Source organism: Oncorhynchus keta, chromosome 2 (assembly GCF_023373465.1).
Source record: "Oncorhynchus keta strain PuntledgeMale-10-30-2019 chromosome 2, Oket_V2, whole genome shotgun sequence".
Lineage (NCBI taxonomy): Eukaryota > Metazoa > Chordata > Actinopteri > Salmoniformes > Salmonidae > Oncorhynchus > Oncorhynchus keta.
This window is the reverse complement of record NC_068422.1, coordinates 20,076,009-20,103,643: the sequence shown is the minus strand read 5'-3', so window position 1 is coordinate 20,103,643 and position 27,635 is coordinate 20,076,009. Positions and strand designations below refer to the sequence as shown.

General features: G+C 44.5%; 2 protein-coding genes across 10 annotated transcripts in view; one reads left to right on the top strand and one right to left on the bottom strand.

The window, feature by feature from the left end:
* Window positions 1–8,374, top strand: part of LOC118397586 (brain-specific angiogenesis inhibitor 1-associated protein 2-like) — a 185,008-nt gene extending 176,634 nt beyond the window's left edge. For 2 of the 3 annotated variants that reach the window (XM_035792544.2, XM_035792523.2), the window contains one exon: window positions 7,403–8,374. In XM_035792544.2, coding sequence (XP_035648437.1) covers window positions 7,403–7,502 — 100 coding nt within the window. In that variant the 3' untranslated portion in view covers window positions 7,503–8,374. Of the gene's footprint in view, window positions 1–6,431; window positions 6,485–7,402 lie in introns of all 3 variants that reach the window. The other variant, XM_052473438.1, reaches the window with a different exon arrangement.
* Window positions 8,375–8,522: 148 nt separating this feature from the next.
* LOC118397563 (serine/threonine-protein kinase LMTK1-like) overlaps window positions 8,523–27,635 on the bottom strand; it is a 90,461-nt gene continuing 71,348 nt past the window's right edge. For 4 of the 7 annotated variants that reach the window (XM_035792465.2, XM_052473409.1, XM_035792483.2 and 1 more), the window contains 11 exons: window positions 25,353–25,432; window positions 23,830–23,948; window positions 23,591–23,678; window positions 22,724–22,857; window positions 21,965–22,171; window positions 21,513–21,662; window positions 18,308–18,510; window positions 13,944–17,806; window positions 13,050–13,173; window positions 12,611–12,844; window positions 8,523–12,431 (listed from right to left, as the gene is read on the bottom strand). In XM_035792465.2, coding sequence (XP_035648358.1) covers window positions 12,403–12,431; window positions 12,611–12,844; window positions 13,050–13,173; window positions 13,944–17,806; window positions 18,308–18,510; window positions 21,513–21,662; window positions 21,965–22,171; window positions 22,724–22,857; window positions 23,591–23,678; window positions 23,830–23,948; window positions 25,353–25,432 — 5,231 coding nt within the window. In that variant the 3' untranslated portion in view covers window positions 8,523–12,402. Of the gene's footprint in view, window positions 12,432–12,610; window positions 12,845–13,049; window positions 13,174–13,943; window positions 17,807–18,307; window positions 18,511–21,512; window positions 21,663–21,964; window positions 22,172–22,723; window positions 22,858–23,590; window positions 23,679–23,829; window positions 23,949–25,352; window positions 25,433–25,583; window positions 26,040–27,635 lie in introns of those variants that run through there. The other 3 variants (XM_052473405.1, XM_035792501.2, XM_035792474.2) reach the window with 3 other exon arrangements.

Sequence of the window (27,635 nt, the reverse complement as noted above, 5' to 3'; positions counted from 1 at the left end):
CGAAAGCCTTGGCCAGGTCGATGAATACAGCTGCACAGTAATGCCTCTTATTGATGGCGGTTATGATATCGTTAAAGACCTTGAGCATGGCTGAGGTGCACCCATGACCATCTCGGAAACCAGATTGCATAGCGGAGAAGGTACGATGTGATTCAAAATGGTCAGTAATCTGTTTGTTAACTTGGCTTTCGAAAGACCTTAGAGATGCAGGGTAGGATAGATATAGGTCTGTGGCAGTTTGGGTCTAGAATGTCCCCCCCTTTTAAAGAGGATGACCGCGGCAGCTTTCCAATCTTTGGGAATCAGACGATATGAAAGAGAGGTTGAACAGGTTAGTAATAGGGGTTGCAACAATTTCGGCAGATAATTTTAGAAAGAGATGGTCCAGATTGTCTAGCCCGGCTGATTTGTAGGGGTCTAGATTTTGCAGCTCTTTCAGAACATCAGCTATCTGGATATGGGTGAAGGAGAAATGGTGGGGGCTTGGGCGGGTAGCTGTGGAGGGTGCCGGGCAGTTGACCGGGGTAGTGGTAGCCAGGTGGAAAGCATGGCCAGCCGTAGAGAAATGCTTATTGAAATTCACAATTATAGTGGATTTATCGGTTGTAATAGTGTTTCCTACCCTCAGACCAGTGGGTAGCTGGGAGGAGGTGCTCATATTCTCCATGGACTTTACAGTGTCCCAGAACTTTTTTGAGTTTGTACTGCAGGATGCAAATTTCTGTTTTAAAAAAGCTAGCCTTAGCTTTCCTAACTGCCTGTGTATATTGGCTCCTAACTTCCCTGAAAACTTGCATATCACGGGGGCTATTTGATGCTAATGCAGAACGCCACAAGATGTTTTTGTGCTGGTCAAGGGCAGACAGGTCTGGAGTGAACCAAGGGCTATATCTATTCCTGGTTCTACATTTTTTGAATGGGGCATGCCTATTTAAGATGGTGAGGAAGTCACTTTTAAAGAATAACCAGGCATCCTCTGCTGTCGGGATGAGGTCAATGTCATTCCAGGATACCCCGGCCAGGTCGATTAGAAAGGCCTGCTCGCAGAAGTGTTTTAGGGAGCGTTTGACAGTGATGAGGGGTGGTCGTTTGCTCGCATACCCATTACGGATGCAGGCAATGAGGCAGTGATCGCTGAGATGTTGGTTGAAAACAGCAGAGGTGTATTTGGATTGTGAGTTAGTTAGGATGGTATCTATGAGGGTGCCCGTGTTTACGGATTTGGGGTTATATCTAGTAGGTTCATTGATAAATTGTGTGCGATTGAGGGCATCAAGCTTAGATTGTAGGTGTAATAATTAATATGCCTATTGATTATATCAGTTGATCAAAACGCAACTTAAAAAACAAATTACTTGTATTATCATGTTATTATTACTATTATTAGCCACAAAGTAATATGTTTTATGATGTCTGAGGTCTAGCAGGCAGTGTGAAAGACATCTTGTTCTGATAACCATGTACTACGGGGCCTCTGAGTATTGTGGTTTTGTCTGAATATCAACATACTGTACTTTATCAAGACTGAATGGGTAAAAACAACAACCCTCAACCCTGAAAGAAAGAGATGCAAGGCTCTGAGTAGGGTTACCATTCAGGTGTTCATGCATGAAAGAAAAGACAACAGATACCTGTTCTACACCTCTGCCATCCCACGACAAAGGTGCTATATTTCATGGGGCCCGATTCAGACCTTTGCTAAGCAGGACTTAAGTCAAGATAACATGGAGTTCATTCAACATTATTTGACTTAAGTCCATGTCAAGTCTGAATAGGGCCCATGGTGCATAAACCATGTTGCCAAAGCAACACCCTCTCTTCTCATTCTCTCTCATCCCCTTCAATCAGTGCTGCCTGGCTGCCAACTGTTTACAAATAGCTTTAATAATTTACTAGACCGTGTCTCTTGCTGTGCATACAATAGGATAATGATTTGGGAGCAACATCAATAAATGTTTTCTATCTATAAACCATTCAATCTAATCGTGTCCCCTGTGCAATTACCATATGTCACAGAACAAATAGGTAATTCTAGTCTGCCCAGGTATATACTGTACAGAAACCTTGGAGACAATAAATGGGTCAGATGCCCTTAAAAGAGTCATCATTTGCCAACAGCACAACTGCAAATTATGGCAATAACTGAATTGGATCGATAGCCATTTAGATCTTCGTAATAAATAAGCTTGCATGTACTGTGTCTCTTGCTATTTTGACACATATTTGAACTACACAATGAGAAATCTTTAAAAGGGAGAAGGGTTGATTCGTTATTGTAACTTTGTTCAGCCTTCTTGTACTTTAGTCTTTGTAGTAAAAGACCTGTATCCGAGGCAGGATAAAATATGTATGTCTGTTATTTCTGTGTGCTGAATAAAGAACGACGCTAGTCTGTTTGTTTGTCTGTCAGTACCTGTCGATATCAACCCCTGTCCTGTCCAAATCAGAAATGATTGCCGCTAAGTATGAGGCTATTTGCAATGACAGCACTTATCTTTGAATTCCCCTTGAAATCCTATTAGATTGACCCAATTGTTATAATTTGCTAAAGGGAGAAAAAGTGACATTTACTGCCAAACTGTACTACCCAAAACTCCTTCCCTGCCACAAACAAAATGTCTCCTTGCTGTGTCTCTCTTGCTCCCTGTCCTTCTTGCTGTCTGTGTGTAATTCCTGTCTTCCCATAGCTTTGCCAACCCCCTTCTCTGTCTATCTGTGTTTTGATAAATGTAGAGACAAAAGCGCTCTCAAACGAGTTACTACGACCGGAAGCTGCCAATGTTTCTTCTTTCTCCACTAGAATAAGGCTAAGGTATGAGTGATCAGACTGCAACATCTTGAAGAGATGGCACACCCACTCTGTGTAAAAAATAATAATACAATATAGTATTCTTCTATTATTTGTGATTACATTTTTTGAAACAATGCATTTTTTGTTGTGAAGATTAATTGGAATAATGTACAGAGAATGATTGATATTGATGTGCATGCTTTGGGGGACACCAAAATAGTGTAATGTTGAAAAATGACCTCAAATGTATGGTGACTTTCTACTATAAAAATAAGCTTAATAAATATTATTTCAGTTGAGCACTCTATTGTATTTCTGTACCCTTATTCATGCACATCTATCTCTAAGGCCTTTGCAATCTCAGGGGACTTTTAACATAACACTTCTTTATTTTAAAGACCGTTATGCTTAATTGGGAAGTTAGTTTATTTGTCTAACATGATATACAGCTAAAGGCCAACAATAGTTTCTTCTCATTGGTTGAGTAATCTATAACACCTGTTATGTGTTGCAGTAGAACAAGTATTTAAGATGCTTGGGGAATACAAACTTGGTAATGGATAATGTAATTAATTATTAATCCAAATGCATAACACTAATGGTAACACCCAGTGTCACAACACATGACACGGTCATAACCATGTTATAATATGTCATAACAACTGACATAACTTGTCAACCTGTCATAATATGGTCATAACAATGTCATGACCAATATATTTACACCTGTTGTGACATACTGCATTATTGCATTATTTTATGACTGGTTATGACACCTACATGCAAGTGTCAAAATCCACATTTATTCAAATGTGTGGGGGGGTTCAAGAACTTTCCTTTTGTCTTAAGTCCTTTGTTGTTGTTGTAATTCATTCTTTACAGCCCTGTTTGTTTTTCCATCATATTTTAAATAACTTGTAGAAAATACACTTTATGACACTGTCATAAAGCATTATGGCCTTCCTGTATAACTTCACTTGGACTAAGAAAATGCCTTTTATAACACTGTCAAGAAGCATTATGACAATCATAATCATATAAGCCATATAGGCCTATTACATACTGCCCTTATGTCAGTCAGCAGTCACAAAGAGGGTGTCTTGTCTTGCTCCTAAAATCTACTCCTACATTTATCCCAGTCATCAGAAACATAGCGTTCGTTTGGGGTCGGTGCGTGTCTGATATCAATGTGTGCACAATTACAATGATAATTCAATGTGGTCAAGTTCAGAACATTTTAAAATAACAAACATATTGTTGACATCTGACTGAGCAGTCCACTGTCTCATCAGTCCAGCCAGGCACTTTATAAACTTGATCTGCACTATAAAAATTATATAGACATTATCTCACATTTATTTTATACTGACATTTAGTTTTCAACAGCAGATATTTGTATGAACCTTGTAGTCTGTCTCTACGACATTTTCAACATTGTTTCAATATTCCAATTCGATCTCCAGCTGTCCCCTAGCAATGAACGAGTCGGGTGTCGGGATGAGACGGGCAGCGTTTCTCAGCCAGTCGAAATCATGAATCAGCTGGCATCATTTGTATGGATAAATACAAAGAAATGTCCATTGACAAAATGTTAAACGAAACGAGGTGCAGCTAGTTTGCAGTCTTTCCAGCTGCAGTTTGAAGTGATTGTGTTAGCTGTGTTGTTGTCCTGACGAGTCAGCACATGTTCTTTGCCAGGCAAAATCGCGCTGCATTAGCTCGGTGTTATGGATGTATCTAAATAAATGTCACTAGAAAATAGCTTAAACAGACCCAAATGTGGCTACTGTTATTCTGGCTGCACTTTTTGACGTGACTAAGTTAGCCGTAGTTGGCTAGCTAGCAAGCAAGGGGTAAGAACGTTGCCAGCCAGTATGTCAATAAAACATTTAGAACGCGCGACTGGGTCGCGTCCATAGATACAGAACAAAAAGACTGAACGACTGGGTCGCGTCCATAGATACAGAACAAAAAGACTGAACGATTGGGTCGCGTCCATAGATACAGAACAAAAAGACTGAACGACTGGGTCGCGTCTCTAGCAACCGAACCGATAGAATGAACGACCAACCGGCTTGGGTAGCAACCCTAGATTTGTGTAGAGACTATATCTTGTGGAATAATTAAATATTGAATACATTCATCAAAATAATTGAATGAAAATATTATTATTCATTATTTGAATTTTTCAAAGTTGGTGTTTGGAGGATATATTGGAACGTTTCGCCAGACCTCGACTTCATCTCGGGCCTAATAACACCTGTGCCAATATATCCTCCAAACACCTGCTTCTCAGGCATTGTCACTTAATTGTGACATGGCTATGACCGTGTCATAACGTGTTATGATGCTGTGTGTCAAGTAAAGTGTTTCCACAATAACCATATTACTATTGTACAAATTAGTTTGTGTTCAAATCTAGTAGTCGTCGTCACCTTAGCTTCCTCTCCCACTACCTCATGCATGCAGTGCTTCACTCCACCGTACTTTACACATTTGCTGTCGCCTTCTATCTCAATGTTATTTTCAGGATTGTGGTCTGCCCACTGCCCTTTCTAGTACAGTACAGTAGGTCCCGTTTCATTTAGATAGTCACCTATCGATGGTCTATAGATGTTCAAACTGCATCTTTGTTGTTTTATAGCAGCTTGTGAGGGTTAGGGTTTGTGGGTGGAACTAGGGTTAGTAGATATTTTGTTAAACAGTTTGAATATTTACTGAACATCTGTATGGAGACTATCCAAACAAAGTGTTAGCGGAACTATCCAAACAACCCCCGATCCACCGCTATACCCTAGCCGGCCAGCTCCTCCTGCTGCTCCCAAAGAGGTATTTTTCCTTACTGTAGATTAACTTTACCTGTGAGTCCTCCTAACCTGCTCTGGGTATCGTGCCATTTAACTGTTTTCTGTATTTACAGTACTCTGCGGACATTTGATTGGTGGAATGTTTGTGTACGTGTCATATGCCTGTTTATTTGTGTGTGCCTGCTTGCTTGCCTGCCTCGCTCCTCTCTATTTGCTTGTAACTTTTTATGTTGGTTCTTTTGTTTTGTTGTACTGAACAAATTGCATTTTGGGGAGTAACACGCTTTGGTGAATGGTATAATAGCCTAAGATTATTAACTTTAGTGTTATTAACATCAGTTGCGGTTTTGTCAAAATATGTCAAACTAAACATACACAGTAAAAAAAAGTCCTGTTGTTTTTACAGTAACTTACTGGCAGCAAGTTACCTGTAAGTTACTGTATAAAAAAGTACAGTATGTTACCGTAAATTCCAAAGAAACTTTGGTTTAACAGTTTTTAACTGCATCTCTTTACAGGAATGTACTGTTAAACCAGTTTATTTGGAATTTACAATAACATTCTGTAGCTTTTCTTACAGTAACTTACAGTAGACTTATGTGACTTATGTGTTTTGAATATGTTTTGCTGTCTTTAAATGATTAATTGTTTATGTAAATTATAAGTTCAAACAAATGTAAATATGTTATAAATATGTCATTATTATTTGAACACTGTGGCTATGGTTAGTTTACTAAGGAGTTAGATAGTGTATTGAAAAGTAAGCTAAATGATTTACCCAATGATTTAAATGAACATGAATGTTCACACCATAGGACTGTTTACCTTTTCAGTTTGGGACTTTTGAGTGAACAGTTTGCCCGCTTTTGAGTCAAACGGACCCCTCGTAAGTGACAAGATGATTCCCATGTCACCATTCAGCCCAAATATCAGCCATTCACCAGCTTCTTCTCCCTTCTATGTGCCTTGCTATCTTTCCCTCCCGCTATCTTAGTGCACCTCCCTGTCATCATCTGGTTTCATGAGGAGGGTCCTAGCCTATTCCCCCATTCTATGGCTTTGTCTGAAATTGCACCCTATTCCCTATATAGTGTATAATTATTTTGCAGAGCCAGCACACTATTTAGGGAATGGGGTGTCCTTTTGGAAGTCCCCACTATCTCTTGAACAGTTGACATTATTTTATTGTCTTACGTCAGATTGTCTCACATAGGAGTGATGTCACTTGGCAGGAAAAGAGTGGATATTTGTCATCATTGAAGTGCTTTCATTCGGTGTCTCGCCAACCAATCAGGGATGGGCATTGGTTGTGCATTCCACCCAGATAATAATATACATTCTGAAAATATTAATTTAGGGCTCTATTCAATATGTATCGCGCAAGTTCAGCATTACAGCATATTTACATTTCAAAGCAATGTTCCTACGTTAGCGGAGACTGCATTCACAGTAAACCTTATGTCGGCTCAATCAGAAATGACCTTTACATTTCTATCGCGCATTTCTAAAGCTTCAGTGATACAGACTGACTAGAGCCTTAACAGAATCTTAATTCTCTGTTGATGGTTTTGTTGCATGACACTTGCCTTGCACACATCAAAGCCTTATTTCACCCTTACTCCATCTGCATTCAGAGGCAGCTCCAAACTCACTCGCCAAACTTCTCTACTCTGAACTCTGTAATGTTTAGTCTTAATAACTAATGGATCATTTGGTTCCCTCCACCTCTCCTCCCGTTCTTCATCCATTCTGTCCCTATCCCTTCCTTCCACCTATCCGTCTTCCCTCCTTCTTGTCCGTACAGTGTCCCTCTGCCTCAGGAGGAACCAGCCCAGGCCACTGAGGACCAACCCAGGCCTCTCATCTCTGTCGATGACCAGTCTCCTCCTCCAATCCTCTATTAGCTCCATGCTCTACTTCCTATTATCCTTGCCTCTGATTGGTTGCTGTGAAGCACAGATACATTTAGCCAGCCAATTGGAAGAAGAACCCTGATTTTGTTTGACAAATCCAAGCACACACAGGACTAATCTTTCACAAGTAGTGTAGACCATGTGCTGCACAAGTTTTAGCAGACTGAACTATCCATAGCATTCAAGCACACCTAGCCTTGGACTGCCTCTTCAATACAATTAAAGCATTTGAAAACAGTAATAAACTGTATGCAGTAAATTATAACTGAATCTGTTACTTGATAATAATGTATGCATATGCTTAAGAAAAGGTAATTGTTTGATCTATCTTATTGTGGGTGTCTAGTTCTATGATCTAGTCGTATGTTACTTCTTGCTATTAGCGATTTGTAAGATTTGGAGGAATTTCTTTGAATTTGTTTGTGTGAGCAATACATTTGTCACAAAGTAAACTATGTTATACAGTATATGTTAAAGGGCCTGTATCAGGGAGAATATAAAGAGCACAGGGCATGGCGGCTTGTAGAAACACGTTTCTACATGAGTCTGAGCCGCACACTAGATTAGGAGAGATGGAGAAAGAAAAGGTCAATGTTATACACAATATTGTAAGTTATAGCATTCAAATGCTTTTCACTGTTATTCTCAAATTTTAAATGACAGAAAAACAATAATATTAAGCATTCATGCATATATCAACTGTATAGTATGACATTAATACATAACAATACAAGGGAGTTGTTGTATTTCGTACTATTTTATAAATGTATTTGCTTCTCATCCCGTTTCATTTGTCTGTACATTTATAGAAAAAACACTGAATTTACTAGAGAAAATAAAGTGATATTGCAGAGTATATTCCAGATATTACCTGTGCGTTTGTACTGTGTTTATAAGAAACTCTTGAAAAGCACGTCTCCTTTTATACTCTTTTTAAAAAGTGAGCATTATGAGTTGGCTAGAGAGCACAAACAGATTTGGGACCAGGCTATGTAATACATGAGACCCACATCCTTGTGTAAAACAGACTTTATTTATATTTCATAATAAGGTACAGAAAGTAACCATGTGATCAGTGAGTGTGGGTGGGGCACATTTACTGACAGCATGCCTAAACTAGTCCTGCTCGTTTAAATCACAACCAGCGCATTACCAAATGTTGCTCCTTATCACAATACCCCCCTTGTCTCACTAGCCTGGGTACCAGTCTGTTTGTGTCATCATTACAGTGGCATGATGACACAAACAGACTGGTACCCAGGCTATCGTCTCGCTATACAGATGTAGGATCTTAATATGATCACCCTGTTGCAGGAGAACTTTCCTACAATGCAGGGCGTTTCAAAATTGTAGAGTATTTGATGTTTAAAAAGCCTTTGGAAGTTTGTAATTTCCTCTTTGAAAATTGTATCAAGCCCTACAAAAATGTTAATGAATTATAAGCCACAAAATTCACATTTCCTGTTGCTGCAGGATTATTTTCCTGCTGTAGCAAATTGTCTCAAATTAAGATCCTACATCTGTAGGGTTAAAACATTATAGATCAAATATATATTCCTGTTCCTGTTTGCCTCATGACTTCATTAAATATATCTCTTTGGCAACAATAAAACAAAGACATCTCCTTTTATCTCCCACTTCCAGGTCATTTCTTGATATGTTCTTTCTTTTTTTGAGATATAAAAATAGTACATACACAGATGGCGGTCTAGATAGATCTATAGACACTATACTAGTGAACAATATTAAAGCTCTAGAAAGGCAAACAAACAGAACAAAACACACTGACTGCATGGAGACTAGAGTGGATCTGAGAACCATAGAAATAGAACCTACTGTATGTAATTCTATATCTAGGTGTTGAAATAAATTGGCACCCAGGTTCTTTGAAGCTAAAGCCTACAGTGATATTAGCCTGGTCCCAGATCTGTTTGTACCGTCTTGCCAACCTATGGTGATTGAGGTAGGCAAGACTGCACAAACATACCTGCGACCATGCTGCAGTGATACTGATGTAATACTGCATTATCTTACCAGCCTGACTGTACGGAATGCTTTCTATGTTACACCCACAACCACCTGTCTTCCTTTCTATAGCACATACATTTTCACATACTGTACATAGCAATGTAAGGTCCATAAATTCCAAATGCACCTTCCATTGTTAAAATTATGAACACAACCGTGAAACATTACACAATGACAAACCCATGTAGCATCACCAAACCCTTGACCACCACACAGCTGAACATAAACAATATGTTAACACTGAACAAGTACTCAGTTCTGTGGTCTTCCAATAGTAATCGGATTATTTCATCTTCAACATGTTACCGAAGCCACTTGAGCCACTTGAAAATAATTTGTTTGTTCTTCCATTCTTTAAGTTTCATTTTTAGGTTTCCTATTTCTTAAAAGTGATAATTTCATCAAAGGTGTTCTATAAAAATGATATGCTACTGTATCTGTAAGTTTATCTGTGTATTTCTAAGCTTGCTGTTCTTATACTGCAGTACGATTTTCAGAATCGGAAATGTACAAGTTCTTTGATAATTTAACAAAGAATCTTCACCTCAAGACAAGGAGAGCTATTACACAGCATGTGATGACGTGCAGCTCAACACATAAGCCAACATATGCTGTGATTTACCCACACTATCTGCTGCAAAGCACGTGGATCCAAAATCCTAAAAAAAGAAGTACAGCATTTATTAAAAGTCATCTGAATGATATTGCCTCAAAACTGACTTGATGGATTCTCACAATAGGTCCAGGGATGTATGTAAAAGCAGAGGTGAATTCACTCGAACCAAAACGGAAGCAAACGGAACCAACAGGGGAAGGACATACCTGAATTTGTTTTCCGGCGCAAAACATTTTGCAACTGTTTGCTACGGTGTGCACTAATGATTACACCCCAGGCATTCAGAGGGAGGGGAATAGTGACCCACACAGACAGAGGGAGAAGAATAGTGACTCTGGAATTCCGATTGGTGGGAATCATAAGGGCGATACATACAGTACAATACAGTGGTGGTCCTACTCATTATAGGAAACTCTGGAGTCAATAAATGCAGCATTGATCATCTCTGCTAATAGTCATTTCAAGGCAACAACTTTCTGCCTTGTTCAATAGCTCCATTCCTTCACATACACTTAGGTGTCCCATTATTCTCTTCAATGGATGTAAAAGTGTTTGGAAACATGTAACGTTATTATATTACATGTGCCATTTCATTTATATTTGAAGAGGACAGGTGAAGCAATGTCTCAAAGATATGTTGTTGGTCACTTTCCAACACCGGTCCTTCAGTGAAAAGCCTGGATTCTGTCCTTTCCTCCATTTTTTTCACTCCCTCCTCCTCTGAGTGGGGTACACGGTGTGTTCTGTTTAGATACCCATGTTTTTTGCTCTCCATAACATACTGTAAATGAATGATGACTATGGTGGCAAACAACGTTCCAAAGCTCGTCCATAGATTTGTGTTGTCGCTCAAAAAACATGTTGAACGCAACATAAAAGTATTTTACCTGCATATAAGTTCTTTGTAATGTATATTACTCTGTGTATTTACAATTGAAGTAGGAAGTTTACATACACCTTAGCCAAATACATTTAAACTAAGTTTTTGTCACAATTCCTAGCTTAGGTTAGTTAGGATCACCACTTTATTTTAAGAATGTGAATAAATCTGAAAAAATGTAGAGAGAATTATTTATTTCAGCTTTTATTTCTTTCATCACATTCCCAGTGTGTCAGTAGTTTACATACACTCAATTAGTATTTGGTAGCATTGCCTTTAAATAGTTTAACCTGGGTCAAACGTTTCAGGTAGCCTTTCACAAGCTTCCCACAATAAGTTGGGTGAATATTGCCTCATTCCTCCTGATAGAGCTGGTGTAACAGAGTCAGGTTTGTAGGCCTCCTTGATCACATGCTTTTCCAGTTCTGCCCACAAATTTTCTATAGGATTGAGGTCAGGGCTTTGTGATGAACGGAACCACTTCCTTGCAAGCCGAAGAACACCATCCCAACTGTGAAGCACGGGGGTGGCAGCATCATGTTCAGGGGGTACTTTGCTGCAGGAGGGACTGGTGCACTTCACAAAATAGATGACATCATCAGGGAGGAAACTTATGTGGATATATTGAAGCAACATCTCAAGACACCAGTCAGGAAATTAAAGCTTGGTCGCAAATGGGTCTTCCAAATGGACAATGACCCCAAGCATACTTCCAAAGTAATGGCAAAATGGCTTAAGGACAACAAAGTCAAGGTATTGGAGTGGTTATCACAAAGCCCTGACCTCAATCCTATAGAAAATTTGTGGGCAGAACTGAAAAAGCATGTGTGAGCAAGGAGGCCTACAAACCTGATACAGTTACACCAGCCCTGTCAGGAGGAATGGGCCAAAATCCACCCAACATTGTGGGAAGCTTGTGGAAGGCTACCCAAAACGTTTGACCCAAGTGAAACAATTTAACAGCAATGCTACCAAATACTAATTGAGTGTATGTAAACTTCTGACCCACTGGGAATGTGATGGAAGAAATAAAAGCTGAAATAAATCATTCCCTCTAGTATTAATCTGACATTTGACATTCTTAAAATAAAGTGGTGATCCTAACTGACCTAAGACAGGGAATTTTTACTAGGATTAAATGTAAGGAATTGTGAAAAGCTGTATTTGGCTGAGGTGTATGAAAACTTCAAATTTCAACTGTATTATCATATATTATTTTATATATTCTCATAAGAGTTGATTCTCTTTTCCCCTCTTCTTCCACACCATAAACAATAAGAGGCACTGTCTTTTCAGAAACCTGATGTCCAAAAAGCTCTACATAAAAGTCACGATAAGTTTATGTGGTGCAGCTCCTGGGTGGCTGTCTACTCTCTGTCCCCATCCTCACTGCTCCCTGAAGAGATGGAGAGAGAGAGCGAGAGAGAGGGAGAGTGACAGAGGGAGAGGGTGACAGAAAGTGCGAGAGAGAGAGAGGTGGATAGTAACAACTTATTCATTATGTTTCATTATTCACTTTGTAAAATCCATACAATAAGTTCTCCTCAGACATGTTTCCATTGAAACATCACTCACCTGGACCAGAGTCTATGTCGGAGTCGGAGACGTGTGTGATGGAGAAGCGAGACACATGGCTAGGGGAAACGGTGAAGCGGGAGTACTGCACCGCTGGTTTGGGCTCCGGGGCCTTGGAGGTGGCGGGCAGGCTGGGTGTGGAGGGGGTTGAGGCTGAGGAGGAGGCAGCCATCTTGGATGAGGAAGTCAGGAGGGGCAACAAGGGGAAGTCATCCTCCCACTCATACCCTGCACCTGAAGTGAAAGAGGGAGGAAGGTAGAGAGAAAGGAAGAGAGAGAGAGGGAGGGAGGAAAGTAGGTATGGAGAGAGGAAGAGAAAGGGAGCAGTTTGGAAACATCCGGAAACATCATAGATTTGAGATTGATTATGAAATGAAATGCTGATTGACTTCATTCAATGTTTCAATGTAAGTAGTGGACTCTGGACTAGTGAACTTACTCTCTTCTGAGATGTTTCCGTCTGAGGAGTCATCAGAGGTTGGTTGTTTGCTCTCTGAACCCTGTCTGCTGGTCTCAGCTTCTGGAGGGAAACCATGCTCAGCCAGCTCTTTAGTTGGGCTCTGCTGGAAATGGACAGTAGTCAAAAGGTTAGAACTATGGTTAGTGTGCATTTTAAACAAAAATATACTGAACAAATATATAAAACACAACATGCAAAAATGTCTAAGATTTTACCGAGTTACAGTTCATATAAGGAAATAAGTCAATTTAAATAAATGCATTAGGCTCTAATCTATGGATTTCACATGACTGGGCAGGGGTGCAGCCATGGGTGGACCATGGAGGGCATAGGCACCCCCACTAGGCACCCAGCCCCACCCAGCAGGGAGCCATGCCGAGCCAATCAGAATGATTTTTCCCACACGACAAAACTGCACATTTTAAAGTGGCCTTTCATTGTCCCCAGCACAAGGTGCACCTGTGTAATAATCATGCTGTTTAATCAGCTTCTTAATATGATACATCTGTCAGGTGGATGGAGTATCTTGGCAAAGGAGAAATGCTGCCTAACAGGGATGTAAACAAATTTGTTCACAAAATTTGAGAGAAATAAAAATTTTGTACGTATGGAAACTTTATGGGATTATTTTACTTTCAGCTCATTAAAACATGGGACCAGCACTTTACATGTTGCGTTTATATTTTTGTTCAGTGTCTATAGTAGTATGTCTAGTTTAATTCAAGGCACAAAAAAATATCTTATTTGTCTTATACCATGTGACTTAGATAGAATGAAAAAAGCAGAAAATGACCATGAACTTGTGAACTAGCATGATGCAGAAACTACCCTTTCCGTTATCTTGTTTTCCTTCATCTGTGATTGAACACTCACCTGGTCAAACAAGTAAACAGTGACATCATCAAAGAAGGACACCACCTTCTTCTTTCGTCCCAGCAGGTCATCAGCGAGCGACTCTGAGGTCGTAGGCACCTTCAGTAGACTACGTAGGTTATGAGCATCGCTACAGTCGCTGACCACGATGGGTACCACATGGTTCTCCTCCTCGCTCTCCTCCCCTCCACTCTGCTCCTCTTGAACACTGTAACACCTCAGCTCCTCATCTGACTCACTGTCATCCGAGTCACCATCTCCGTCCTCCTCATCCGCCTCCCCCCCGTCTGTGAGCGACACCCGGACCGGAGGGGGAGTCATCGGGGGGAGAGGAGGAGGAGGAATGGAGGGAGGGGAGGAGGAGGAGAAGCGTTGACGTCGTGCGGGAGGTCCGTTCTCTTCATCATCATCGTCCTTGTCAATGCTCTCTGACCTTTCGGAAGATGCTTCTTCTAGGACATCTGCTAATTCTAAGGCTTCAGATGAGTCCTCCATGTCTCTTCGCTCTCCTTCCTCTTCCTCCTCCTCCTTGGTACCAGAGTTGGTTTCAGTACTGCTGCTCCTCTGGAGTTCCCCCAGGGCTTCTTCCATAGCCCCCACCACCTCTGCTGCCCAGTCTCCCAGTGAAGAGGGCTCCTCCTGGGCAGGCCATCCCTCTGACCCTTCCTCTACTTCTCCAGAGATATTGGAGGCCAATTCTAGCCCCAGCTCCAGCCCTTCAGCACGGTGGCACTCTTCTGCCAGGCAACCCTCCATCTCTGGGTCTTCACTCTCCTCCAGAAGAGCTGAGGTCTCATCTCCCTCCTCCTCTTCCTCTATATGAAGAGGGCTGAGCTCCCTCTCTGTCAGACTCTCCTCCTCTATATGAAGAGGGCTGAGTTCACTCTTCTCTGTCAGGCTCACCTCCCCCTCCTCCTCTTCCTCTATATGAAGAGGGCTGAGTTCCCTCTTCTCTGTCAGGCTCACCTCCCCCTCTCCCTCCTCCTCTTCCTCTATATGAAGAGGGCTGAGTTCCCTCTTCTCTGTGAGGCTCATCTCCCCCTCTCCCTCCTCCTCTTCCTCTATATGAAGAGGGCTGAGCTCCCTCTCTGTCAGACTCTCCTCCTCTATATGAAGAGGGCTGAGTTTACTCTTCTCTGTCAGGCTCACCTCCCCCTCCTCCTCTTCCTCTATATGAAGAGGGCTGAGTTCCCTCTTCCTTGTCAGGCTCTCCTCCTTTTCTCCCTCCTCCACTCCTACATTTTCATCACCCCCCACTTTCTCATCCTCATCATCCCTAGAAAGGCGCTCATTCTCATAGTCAGAGAAGTAGGCAGAGTCCCTGTAAGGGTTCTTCTCACTGAGGGGGGCCAGCTCCTTCTCTTCGTCTGTGGTCTGTGAGGCTGCTAGAGTCACATCTTCATCCAGGGTAGGTTCATCCTCATCCTCCAGTGGGGCCACCTCAGCCTCCTTTCCCCCCTCCTCCCCCTCTTCATCCAGGCTGGTGTCCAGGACAGACTCCCCAAGTGGCTGGGTGAATGTCTTTGGGTCCCGTGGCTCAATGTGGGGCTCCTTGGGGACGAACTCTGGGCTCTCGTTATTTTCTGTGTCGTACCCGCTATCCATTGCCTTGGGGGAGGAACTAGATGGGTGGGAGGAGCTGGAGGCAGGGCTGAATGGCTCTGTGGTGGAGCTGGCCGCTAAAGGCATCAGGTCTATGGAATCCATGGAATCGGGTGTTCCCACCTGCTTCTGCAGGGACTTGAGGGGACGGGCCAAGGAGGGGGAGGCGTTAAGGTCCCCGGCCGACGCCTCGTCAGCAAAGATCCCTGAGGTCACGTCAGTAATGTCATCATCTTCATCATCGTCGTCGGTATAGCAGTCGGAGATGTCCACTAGACTGATGCTGGAGCAGTGGTCTCTGTCCAGGCCGCTGTCTAACGTATGGCTCAGCTCTGACTCTGGCTCAACCAAGCAGACTAGGCCAGGCATATTCACTGCGGGAAGTGGGGCAGTCATAGCCATAGTCATGTCCTCTGGTTTAGGATCAGTGAGAACCCCTTTGTCTTCTGTGACAACCTCTTGCTTGTGGTCTATGGAAAGGGTATCGTCCATAGTGATGTCAACATACTGCTCAGGGTGGTCAAGGTTGGTTACGGTTGTGGTTGTGTTAGTGTTGTGTGTCAGGGTTGATTTAGACACACTAGGCCCTCCCGGTGCTGGAGACAGATTCACACTCTCTTCCTCGTTGTTGAGCATCTCTACAATCTGATCTCTGTAGCCATCACAGGTGTAGTTTCGCACCACTAGGCCTGTAAGGGGGTCGACGAAATGAGAGTGGCAGCACTCGATTGGTGGTGGCTTCACCTCCCTCTCCCCCTCCTTCTCATGGCACAGATAGATGTAGGTGTTGTAGGTGTCGTCGGAGGGTATCAGGGTATGATGCTTCCCCAGGGATAGACAGCTGCTGTCTTTAGCCGAAGCCGCTGTAGCCTCCAGGCAGTCTATGGGTTTAACTGCAGCAGAGACAGAGGAGCGGAAGGTCAGGTTGTGCTCCTCAGGCCACGAGTCCTCTATGTCGGTAGTGGGCATAGTGTAGAGGAAGTCTACATAGGCATCCTGTTGTTGCCTCCAGCCAGCCTGTCTACTACGGCCCAGTCCTAGACTGTTGTTGTTAGTGCAATGGTTAGAGAGATTAGAGGGCCAGGTGTTACTACTATTGATTCTCTGTCTCTCTGAGAATATATCCTCTTCCTCGTCCGAGTCTTCCGACGCCATGGTGATGCTGACTGAGTGGGTGTGGCCTGGCATGGTCGGCATGGTTTTCCTCAGAGAACCCATCATGTCATAGTAACCCCCAGTGACGCTACTCCCCCCAATGATGGAGCCTGGTCCCTCGGTCGTCTCCAGGTAGGGGTCCCCTACTCCAAAAGGAGGACCACCACCCTGGGGAGGGGTACTGATGGAGGGAGATATCCCCAGAGGGTTTTCCAGTTCCCCCAGGGCCTGACGCAGGCTCCGGGACCCCCAGCTCTCCTGGTGGGGCTCAGGGGGAGAGTGTTCCCGCCCCATCAGGTAGTGCTGGTGATGGTCCAGACCCAGACCCATGTGGTGGCCTATGCCCATAGGGGGTGAGTGTTCGTAGTAGAACCCCCCATCCCGGTCCTTGTAGGAGACGTAATGACCAGCCTCCCAGGGTCTCAGGGGGCTGGAGTCAGAGACTTGCCCCAGCAGGGGTTCCATGGTCAGGGAGATGGCCGGGCTTCCATCTGGGTCCGAGTCATACGCTCCACCACCCCCAGCTTTACGAATGTCTGCCGACCAGTACGACTCCACAGGCTTGGAGTGGGTCTGGGAGGGACATGCACCCATCCCCATAATACACTCCCCTGAGTCTGCACTGCCACTGCCTGTCAGGAAGCTCCCGTTGCTGCCCTGGTAGTCTGGGCTGTAGGAGCACATGGTGTAGTCCAGGTCCATGTTGATGTGACAGTCCACACCAGGCTCATCCATGCGGACGTAGTACTCAGCGCTCACTGAAGGACTACAGGCGCTAAGCACCGGCACCACCCCGACCCCAGAACCATGCAGCATCTTGGGCTCGTAGTAGGCCACCCCACCACAGCCCCCCACCATGCCCCCTGGCCCAGGGGGGTAGTACAGGTCCTGGCGGTGGTAGTTGACGGCCCCCAGGGTACCGCTGGAGGACAAGGCAGCACGGTGGTAAGGCTGCTCCGCCCCCGCCCGAGCCTTCTCCCACTTGTACTCGAAGTTCAGGCCGTGGCTGGTCTCGGTCACGGTCAGTATATCATCTCCTGACTCACTGTGGTAGCCGTCGCATCCAGAGAACTGCTCCAGCAGGGGGAAGGAGGAGGAGGGAAGGTCTGTAGACAGATAAGTGCTTTGGTAATCCCTTAAGGGAAAATTTCATGTCAAACAGCAGCAGACTGTAATCAACTAAAGCAGGGTTGGTGGGCCCTGAGTTATGTGAGTATTCTTTTACCTTTATTTAACTAGGCAAGTCAGTTAAGAACAAATTCTTATTTACAATGACAGCCTACTGGGGAAGCGTAGGTTAACTGCCTTGTTCAGGGGCAGAACGACAGATTTTTACCTTGTCAGCTCGGGGAGTCGATCTACCGACTTTTCGGTTACTGGCCCAATGCTCTAACCACCAGGCTACTGCCGCCCCGAGTAATGAGTAAACATTTATAATCACACACTATTTCTTCTTAATTTGGGTCATTTGAGGACAGTATATTTCTCTGAACTAAAGTGTTCCTGAAAAGAGCAATGTGCAGATTTGTATTTTATTTTAAAACAGAAGCAGACAATAAAACATAATGCAAAGTAGACAGGAGCAATAAAAAGTGTCGTAAACGTACCAATGGCCAGGGCTCCTGCCCCATGGTGGAGGCTGTTGTTGGGACCAGCGTTGGGGTTGGGACGCAGGGAGTTCCAGCGCCTCTCAAAGTCCTCCTCGGCCTCGTTGGCCCCCTTGGCACACAGGTAGCTGAGTAACAGGTGGACCTCCTCTGCATTGGGCCTCTGGTCTGGTTGGAGCCAGCAGAACTGCATCACCTCATACCTGGTGACACAAGAACACACGCACATACACACACCACGACAACCATTACAACAACCACGGGACACAGGAAGATATAATGAACCACAAATGAATCTATCGGCTGTAGTCAAAAGTAGTACATGACACATCAGTCATTTTATGCCTGTGTCCAAAATGCCACACTATTCTCTATTTAGTGCACAATGTTTGACCAGAGCCCTAGGCACTAAATAGGGTGCCATTTGGGATGCAGAATATGTGTGGGATGACGTTTGTCTGTGTGTGTCTGTCAGTCCGTGTGTGTGTGTGTGTGTGTGTGTGTGTGTGTGTGTGTGTGTGTGTGTGTGTGTGTGTGTGTGTGTGTGTGTGTGTGTGTGTTACGTTCCCCAGTTTATGTGTTGTAGTTTGTGTATTTGCATGTGTTTATTTCAGGAAATGGCTTCCTGAAATCCCTCAAGCAGTGGATTGGTCGACTCCATGGCTAAGTGGAGAGCTGACCCCGCCCCCTCGTCAAGACACAGCTGTCTCCAATTACCCATTCCTTCTGAAGCTATATAAAAGCCAGTGTTCTGTTCAGGAGGGAGGTTCATTGCTGGGAGGTCATTGCAGAGCGATTGAATGTGATAGAGTGTCATTGCTGAGAGAGGAGGCAGTGGATAATTTACTGTGTTAGTTGTTGGTAGCAGTTGGTATGTTCACGGAGAGTTTAGTTGTAGCAGGGTGTTGCGTTCCCTCTTCATAGAGGCTTGCGTAACATAATGGATCCCGGATGAGCCCCCATTATGTTACGCACGCCTCTATGAAGAGGGAACGCAACACCCTGCTACAACTAAACTCTCCGTGAAGTGAAAGAGGTATGGACTGTAGGCGTGAGTAAGGATGAACGTGCCGTCCTTGGCCAGCTCTCCCGCTATCTCTCTCTGAATGACCTTCTTGATCCTAATCAGTCAGGTTTCAAGACTAGTCATTCAACTGAGACTGCTCTTCTCTGTATCACGGAGGCGCTCCGCACCGCTAAAGCTAACTCTCTCTCCTCTGCTCTCATCCTCCTAGACCTATCGGCTGCCTTCGATACTGTGAACCATCAGATCCTCCTCTCCACCCTCTCCGAGTTGGGCATCTCCGGCGCGGCCCATGCTTGGATTGCGTCCTACCTGACAGGTCGCTCCTACCAGGTGGCGTGGCGAGAATCTGTCTCCTCACCACGCGCTCTCACCACTGGTGTCCCCCAGGGCTCTGTTCTAGGCCCTCTCCTATTCTCGCTATACACCAAGTCACTTGGCTCTGTCATAACCTCACATGGTCTCTCCTATCATTGCTATGCAGACGACACACAATTAATCTTCTCCTTTCCCCCTTCTGATGACCAGGTGGCGAATCGCATCTCTGCATGTCTGGCAGACATATCAGTGTGGATGACGGATCACCACCACAAGCTGAACCTCGGCAAGACGGAGCTGCTCTTCCTCCCGGTGAAGGACTGCCCGTTCCATGATCTCGCCATCACGGTTGACAACTCTATTGTGTCCTCCTCCCAGAGCGCTAAGAACCTTGGCGTGATCCTGGACAACAACCTGTCGTTCTCAACTAACATCAAGGCGGTGGCCCGTTCCTGTAGGTTCATGCTCTACAACATCCGCAGAGTACGACCCTGCCTCACACAGGAAGCGGCGCAGGTCCTAATCCAGGCACTTGTCATCTCCCGTCTGGATTACTGCAACTCGCTGTTGGCTGGGCTCCCTGCCTGTGCCATTAAACCCCTACAACTCATCCAGAACGCCGCAGCCCGTCTGGTGTTCAACCTTCCCAAGTTCTCTCACGTCACCCCGCTCCTCCGCTCTCTCCACTGGCTTCCAGTTGAAGCTCGCGTCCGCTACAAGACCATGGTGCTTGCCTACGGAGCTGTGAGGGGAACGGCACCTCAGTACCTCCAGGCTCTGATCAGGCCCTACACCCAAACAAGGGCACTGCGTTCATCCACCTCTGGCCTGCTCGCCTCCCTACCACTGAGGAAGTACAGTTCCCGCTCAGCCCAGTCAAAACTGTTCGCTGCTCTGGCCCCCCAATGGTGGAACAAACTCCCTCACGACGCCAGGACAGCGGAGTCAATCACCACCTTCCGGAGACACCTGAAACCCCATCTCTTTAAGGAATACCTAGGATAGGATAAGTAATCCTTCTCACCCCCCTTTAAGATTTAGATGCACTATTGTAAAGTGACTGTTCTACTGGATGTCATAAGGTGAATGCACCAATTTGTAAGTCGCTCTGGATAAGAGCGTCTGCTAAATGACTTAAATGTAAAAAAAAAAAAAAAAATGTAATGTGGTACCGTTTACAAGGACTTTATTCCTTTACACGGTAATATGGGGAAAAGGGGCTGGACAGAACCAAAGCAAAGAAAGACCCCCCCTTTCCTATTTTACGTGCCTACCCACTACTTACCTACTTTAGCACCACCTGGTGCCCTAACCAAAATACAGGGGGTGGTCCGCCCAGGTCTTACCTATTGTGCCTAGACAATGAATATACTACGGGTACATGTATGCCCACGGGCCTCTTGCCTAAGCACTCCCTAGGTGCCTTCCCCCCTGGGAACAAATGAAACAGGAGAACAAATAATTTCTCAAACAAACTAAGAAACAAAGGACATCAAATAAGCTCTATCTGAGCAACAAACTCACAGAACATACCAACTGCTACCAACAACTAACATAGTAAATTATCCACAGCCATCAGCCTCCTCTCTCAGCAAAGTCCCTCTATCACATTCAATCTCTCTGCAATGAACCTCCCTCCTGAACAGAACACTGGCTTTTATATAGCTTCAGAAGGAATGGGTAATTGGAGACAGCTGTGTCTTGACGAGGGGGCGGGGTCAGCTCTCCACTTAGCCATGGAGTCGACCAATCAGCTGCTTGAGGGATTTCAGGAAGCCATTTCCTGAAATAAACACATGCAAATACACAAACTACAACACATACATTGGGGAACGTGTGTGTGTGTGTGTGTGAGACACTCACCAGCGCTCTGCCAGGGGTATATTGAGCAGGGGCTTGGGCAGTCGGAGCTGCTGTTCCCTCACGGCGTACGTCAGGACCTGTCTGTCAGAATAGTGTCTGTACGGCTGGTTGCCCAACTCAAACAACTCCCAGATAGTCACGCCCAGAGACCTGAAAAATCACTCAACATCAGACTATAGAATCACGGGGAAGAGCAACAAATCAAATTACACATACTTCGTAAACAAAAGGTGTGGACTAACAGTGAAATGTTTACTTACATGTAAAGCATAACAATCCATATTTATTGGGGAAAACATTGGGCAATTACGATCACTGAGACCAAAATCCAGATAGGGTCGGTTTCCTGGACACAGATTCCTCGACTAAAAAGCATGCTCCATTGAGATTGGTCTTCATCCAGAATTTGGCTGAATCAATCTATTTATCTATCAGTCGATTGATGTTCTTACCAGACGTTGCTCTGTTTGCTCTGGCCTACTACCAGTAGGTTGCCATGGACTTCATCTATGAGTTCTGGAGCGATCCAACGCAGTGGCACGTACATCTGGTCTGACGTCACAAAGTAGTCATCTTTGTACTTATTGTGTGACAGGCCGTAGTCTCCAATCTTTACTGTGACGTCAGCGGTCAAAAGGCAGTTTCTCAGGGCCAAGTCACTGCAGGGAAGACAGAGAACACAATTGTACATGAGATGATAATTGATTGATGATGTATATGCATAACGGGCAAGTTATCATGGTGAGTCAATGGACAGTCTGACATTTTCAATACTGCACTAAAAGCCTTACAGAACTTCATGCAGTCAATCAATACAGTTTTACTCATCAATTTGAACCATTCCTTATAAGTGGATGCTGTGTAGACAGTGAAGAGAAGGGGTCACTTTGGAGAGAAGAGGTCTCCCCCTGCAACAAAATCACTGATGCTGGAGTCTATGAAGAGGCACTCAGGCAGCACCAGGATATTGTTACAGGAAGGAACCAATAGGAAACAAGAAGAAATCCAACAACTCACAGCTACGGGATTCTGGGAACCTAGTTTGTCATAGGTTTCTACAGAACAAGAATATGATGTGACGTCTGGCAGCACGTGACTACCGGGTACCACCAGTCTACAGGGTAATAACAGTATAATTCCAATGAGAGGGTTGTAGTATAAAGACTATAACATAATGGTAATTATATATAGATAGAGGAAGTGACACCCACCTGTGTACGAAGTTGTGTTTGTGTAGGTGCAGGAGTCCTGAGGCAATCTCACAGGCCATCCTCTGCAGTATCAGGGGTTCAGGGGTCATTGTGTCTGCAGTCCGACAGCTCCGCATGTACCCTTTCACATCACCCTGGTGACATGGAGGAGATATATAGAGATGTTGGATTTTTTTACCGTTATTTAACTAGGCAAGTCAGTTAAGAACACATTCTTATTTACAATGACGGCCTACCTAGATATAGTGAAGATCCGAGTATGAGGAAATTCCAATTTCAATTCCACTCAATTCAAAATGTCCATCATTAAAAAGCATTGAGGAGAACTGGAATTGGAATTTGGACTTCCTGAATTGACTGGAATTTAAATGGAACCCTAGTGGAGATATTAGAGATATTTAGATATTGACACAATAAAGGATGCTGCTTAGACAGTAAAGGATGCTGCTAATTACAGTACAGCTACGTCACTGCACACTGGCTGACGGACTTTTTGGAAGTGAAACGTCCTGTCAATGAGTGTAGGATACGTCACAATCAGTTAATTGCTCACTCAGCCAGTATTACAATATCTGGTCACTGGAGGGCAGACAAATGCAAACTAATATAATATATTGGCACAATCACTTCAGTACAAAGATGAGTATCATAGGCGTGATTATAGTAGCCAGATATACAGTGGTCCAGTAGTCCAATCAGTCCAATAGATGATGAGGGTCATAGACTGCCTGCAGTAAAGAGATCGCAATAGACACTGGACCATGACTCTAGCTAGTCCAGCAGGCTACTGACTACAATGGCCTTAGACAGATAGGCAGGCCTATATGAAGTGGTGCAGTGACAGTCACAGTCCAGTTTAGTACTCACCAAAGGGCAGAACTCCATGACCAGCAGGTAAGGGGTGACCTCAGTGCACTGCGCCAGGCACTGCAGGAGGGCTGGGTGCTGGAGGGCACTGGAGACGGACGGGTGCAATGTCACAGAGTTAGTGTCGACACAAAGCACTGTCATGACAAATAAAGAAACAGGACTTGGTCTTCAATCAACTCAAGGTCAATTCCAGAAAAAGTGGGAAAGATAGAGAGAGAAAGATTAAGTCTGTTCACCGGTATGGCTGGGCCTCTTCCAGGAAGTGCATCTGGTCCTGAACACTGGCACTGGCCTTCAGCTCCTTAACCACCACCTGGGTGGTGCTGAGACCCGCATTCACCTCCCCCAGGAGAACCTGGTAATAGAGCCACAGAGACACACCGAGAGGGTACGCACAACACACACATACACACACACACACAGAAACACAGAGACAGATGGGGAGGAATGGAAGACATAAACACAAAGTCAAACAGAGAGACACGCAGCGAGACAGTCAGAGACAAAGACAGAGGAAAGGCACACAAAAAAAGAATTTCCAAACAGTACACACACGGAAGTGGTTATTGTGGAGGACAAACATGATTGAGGAGGATACACACACGTTCAGGCGAAAGGCGGATGGGACAGTCACACAAATGCAAGTAAACAGAGAGATACATAGAGACAGAGAGGCATACACAGAGAGGCATACACAGAGACAGAGAGGCATACACAGGACATGCAGATTAATATAGAGACCAACAAGAAATACAGAACCACACGTGACAGTGGTGTGCATGCGGTCACAGAGACAGACACACAAGAATGGACATACCCAGTCAAGATACACAAGTGTGGGGAAAGGGTGTGTGCACGAGTGTATGAGTGTGAGAGAGAACAGACAAAAGGGAGGGAACGAGAGAATGACGACAATCAGTTATCTTCATGTCAGAGTAGCTCAGAGTAAGCTGATCGCATGAAAGCCTGGGTAAACCTTCTACTACCACTTCAAATATTAATATGCCATTTAACAGACACTTCTAGCCATAGTGACTTGCAGTGACTTTACGTATCAGTGGCCCCAGGAATCCAACAGACAATCAGGTATTGCAAGCATCGTGCCCTACCAACTGAGCCATACAGGAACCTGCACAATGTAAAATGTCTTGTAACTACTCATTTTCACACTATATTCATAACCATGAACCCAATGAGTAACTGCAATACTTGTTACAGTCTTTAAAATCATAATTACACAGTAATAGGAACAGTGAAATGAGTGAAATGTAAAGTAAAACTCCTGCATTGCTAGGGCAGGCTATATGGTTCTCCCTGAGTAATATATGCCATTCAGCAGACGCTTTTATCCAAAACACATTTTTCATGTATGTGTGGTCCCGGGAATCAAGTTATCCTGGTGTTGCAAGCGCCATGCTCTAGCAACAGAGCTACAGAGGACCACAAGTCCTTTGTGTGGCGTTCTACCTCTCTGTACCCGGCCGTGTCAGTCAGTCAGGGAGACATCACGGGGATCAGCCCAGGATTACCGTTATAGACACATATTACAGGTAATGCACCGTCAGCCATTTGAACAGGCTCGCTCCTTACCACGACTGGGATCACAGCTCAGGGCACAACAACCGTGAACGTGACAGAACATTTCATCTAGCTACCTCTCATAATCCTGTACAGTAGCCTCCAGCAGAGCGAAAATAACCAACAAAATATAACCAAAAGAATTCACAAGTAAACGTGAGGAGGGAGAGAGTGGTTTTACCTTTCCGAACCAGCCATCGCCGATCTCCTTCAAGTAGAGAAGACTGTGGCGACCGAGTTCTGTGGACTTCAGGAGTTGGACTTGGGAGACAGAATAAAAAGAGAGATGTTAGAGAATGACCTTGCACGTTTTACAACACAACTATTATTCAGTTTCAAACAATACAAACATCCACATACAAAATACAACATACAGATAAACACCAACAACATCACACCTGCCGAGACCCACCTCAGCATTGGTTTATTTCAGACAATAACTCTCCATTAAGCCTCAGGCTTAAGAACGAAATGTAATCTGGCCATATACACATCTCCGTCATGTACAATGAAAGCGATATAAGCCATCCATCTTGCAATGGGTCAAGCATCCTCTAAGTCCCAAAACTCGCCATGTTGATTTGTTTTGATTTGAGACAAAAATGACAGCAAAAGCCATGGTCCAAAAGGAAAGTTCCTCTAAGGTCAGTCAGAGGCAGGCCCTGGCATCATAGCATCAGCCTCAGTCCTTCTCTCCCATTGCTGTATCCTATCTGTCAGTAGCACGGTGATGTCCTGTGTCCCGCGTCTATCCTTTCCCCTGCAAACACCAGCCTGCTCTCACGCTCACTCTCAGCCCAAACTCATCCAAACGAGACAGGAGTGACAGCAACATTACTCCTCTGTCCTTCCCCCTCTCTCATTCCCTCCATCCCTCTCTCCTCCAACAATGACCGATGACACTCACATTCTCTGCTCCAGAGGAGGACAGACAGATCTTTGTGGCAGTGAACCCCCCTCAGACCGGCCTACACAGACCCCTCCCTGTGTGAGGGCCATATCTGACGCCTCTGCCCTATAATGTTCCAGAGGCTAGTCATTCCGTGGGGAGTGGGTACGCTCGCTCGCTACTGCAGACTCTGGCCTACAGAGAATCACAGCCATTGTCTGTGTACTACCACTGGGACTGTATGGTACCAGAAAGGACCAACCACACAGACACTGGGCCTCGAAGCTCAGTGACACAGTTGTGAACTGACCCTCTAGTATTAACTGACAACTTAGAAAAGAGGTTACACCATTTTGTTTCCTCCATCTTTCCCTCTTACTTCTAGAATGGCTTGGAACTCCAACTTCTTAGAACTCGTCTCAGAACGTCTTCAACTCTGGGTGTGCCCATTCTCTCACACCTGATTCAACTCATCAACTCCTCATTAAGCCTTTGATGAGTGGAATCAGGTGCCTTACTGTTGGGTGGGAAAAAAGCCTGCACACCCAGTGGGTCTCCAGGACCAGGATAAAGACGCTTGCTGAGGGCCACAGATAGTCCAAGGAGATGCCCATAGTAACAGCCATGACTATCAGCCTACTACCATACATTCAGAGTCTTCCATCTTTCCTGTCAACAGTAAGCCAATTCATTTCTGATGGGAAGTCCTTTTGAAAGATGAGGATCACTCGGGCCAAATGGAATTCCCATTATCATCATCATCAACATCGCAGAAGCACATGGGGCGAGGGGGTTCATATATATATATGTGTGTGTGTGTGTGTGTGTGTGTGTGTGTGTGTGTGTGTGTGTGTGTGTGTGTGTGTGTGTGTGTGTGTGTGTGTGTGTGTGTGTGTGTGTGTGTGTGTGTGTGTGTGTGTTCACACCAGTGCACCCTGTGACCTGTGCGGGTGTAAGTGTGACTGTATAACAGCACAGCTGTATCAGGGTGGGTCTTCGTCTTGGGGACCAGTTCTGGCTCTGGACCTAGCCAAGGTCTGACAGTATGGGAGCCCCACCTCTCCCCCATGTTCCTCCCACCTCTCCCCCTCTACCTCGAACCTCTGCCTCCTAGCAACACAGCATATACAACAGGGGAACTGTTGAACTGTTGAACTGTTGGAAATGAGAGAGCCTTGAAACCTAAATGATCCTTTAAGAGAGAGAGTGAGAAAGAGAGAAAGAGATGGTGAAAGAGAGAGAAAGGTGTATATATATATAGAGATAAATAGGTATATATAGAGAGAGAGACAGTGACAGAGAGAGAGATAGGTATGAATAGAGAGATAGATAGGTATAGAGAGAGTGAAAGAGAGAGAGAGATAGGTATATATATAGAGAGATAGGTATATATATAGAGAGATATATATATATATATATATATATATATATATATATATATATATATAGAGAGAGAGAGAGAGAGAGAGAGAGCGAGCGAGCGAGGAGAGAGAGAGAGAGAGAGAGAGAGAGAGAGAGAGAGAGAGAGAGAGAGAGAGAGAGAGAGAGAGAGAGAGAGAGAGAGAGAGAGAGAGA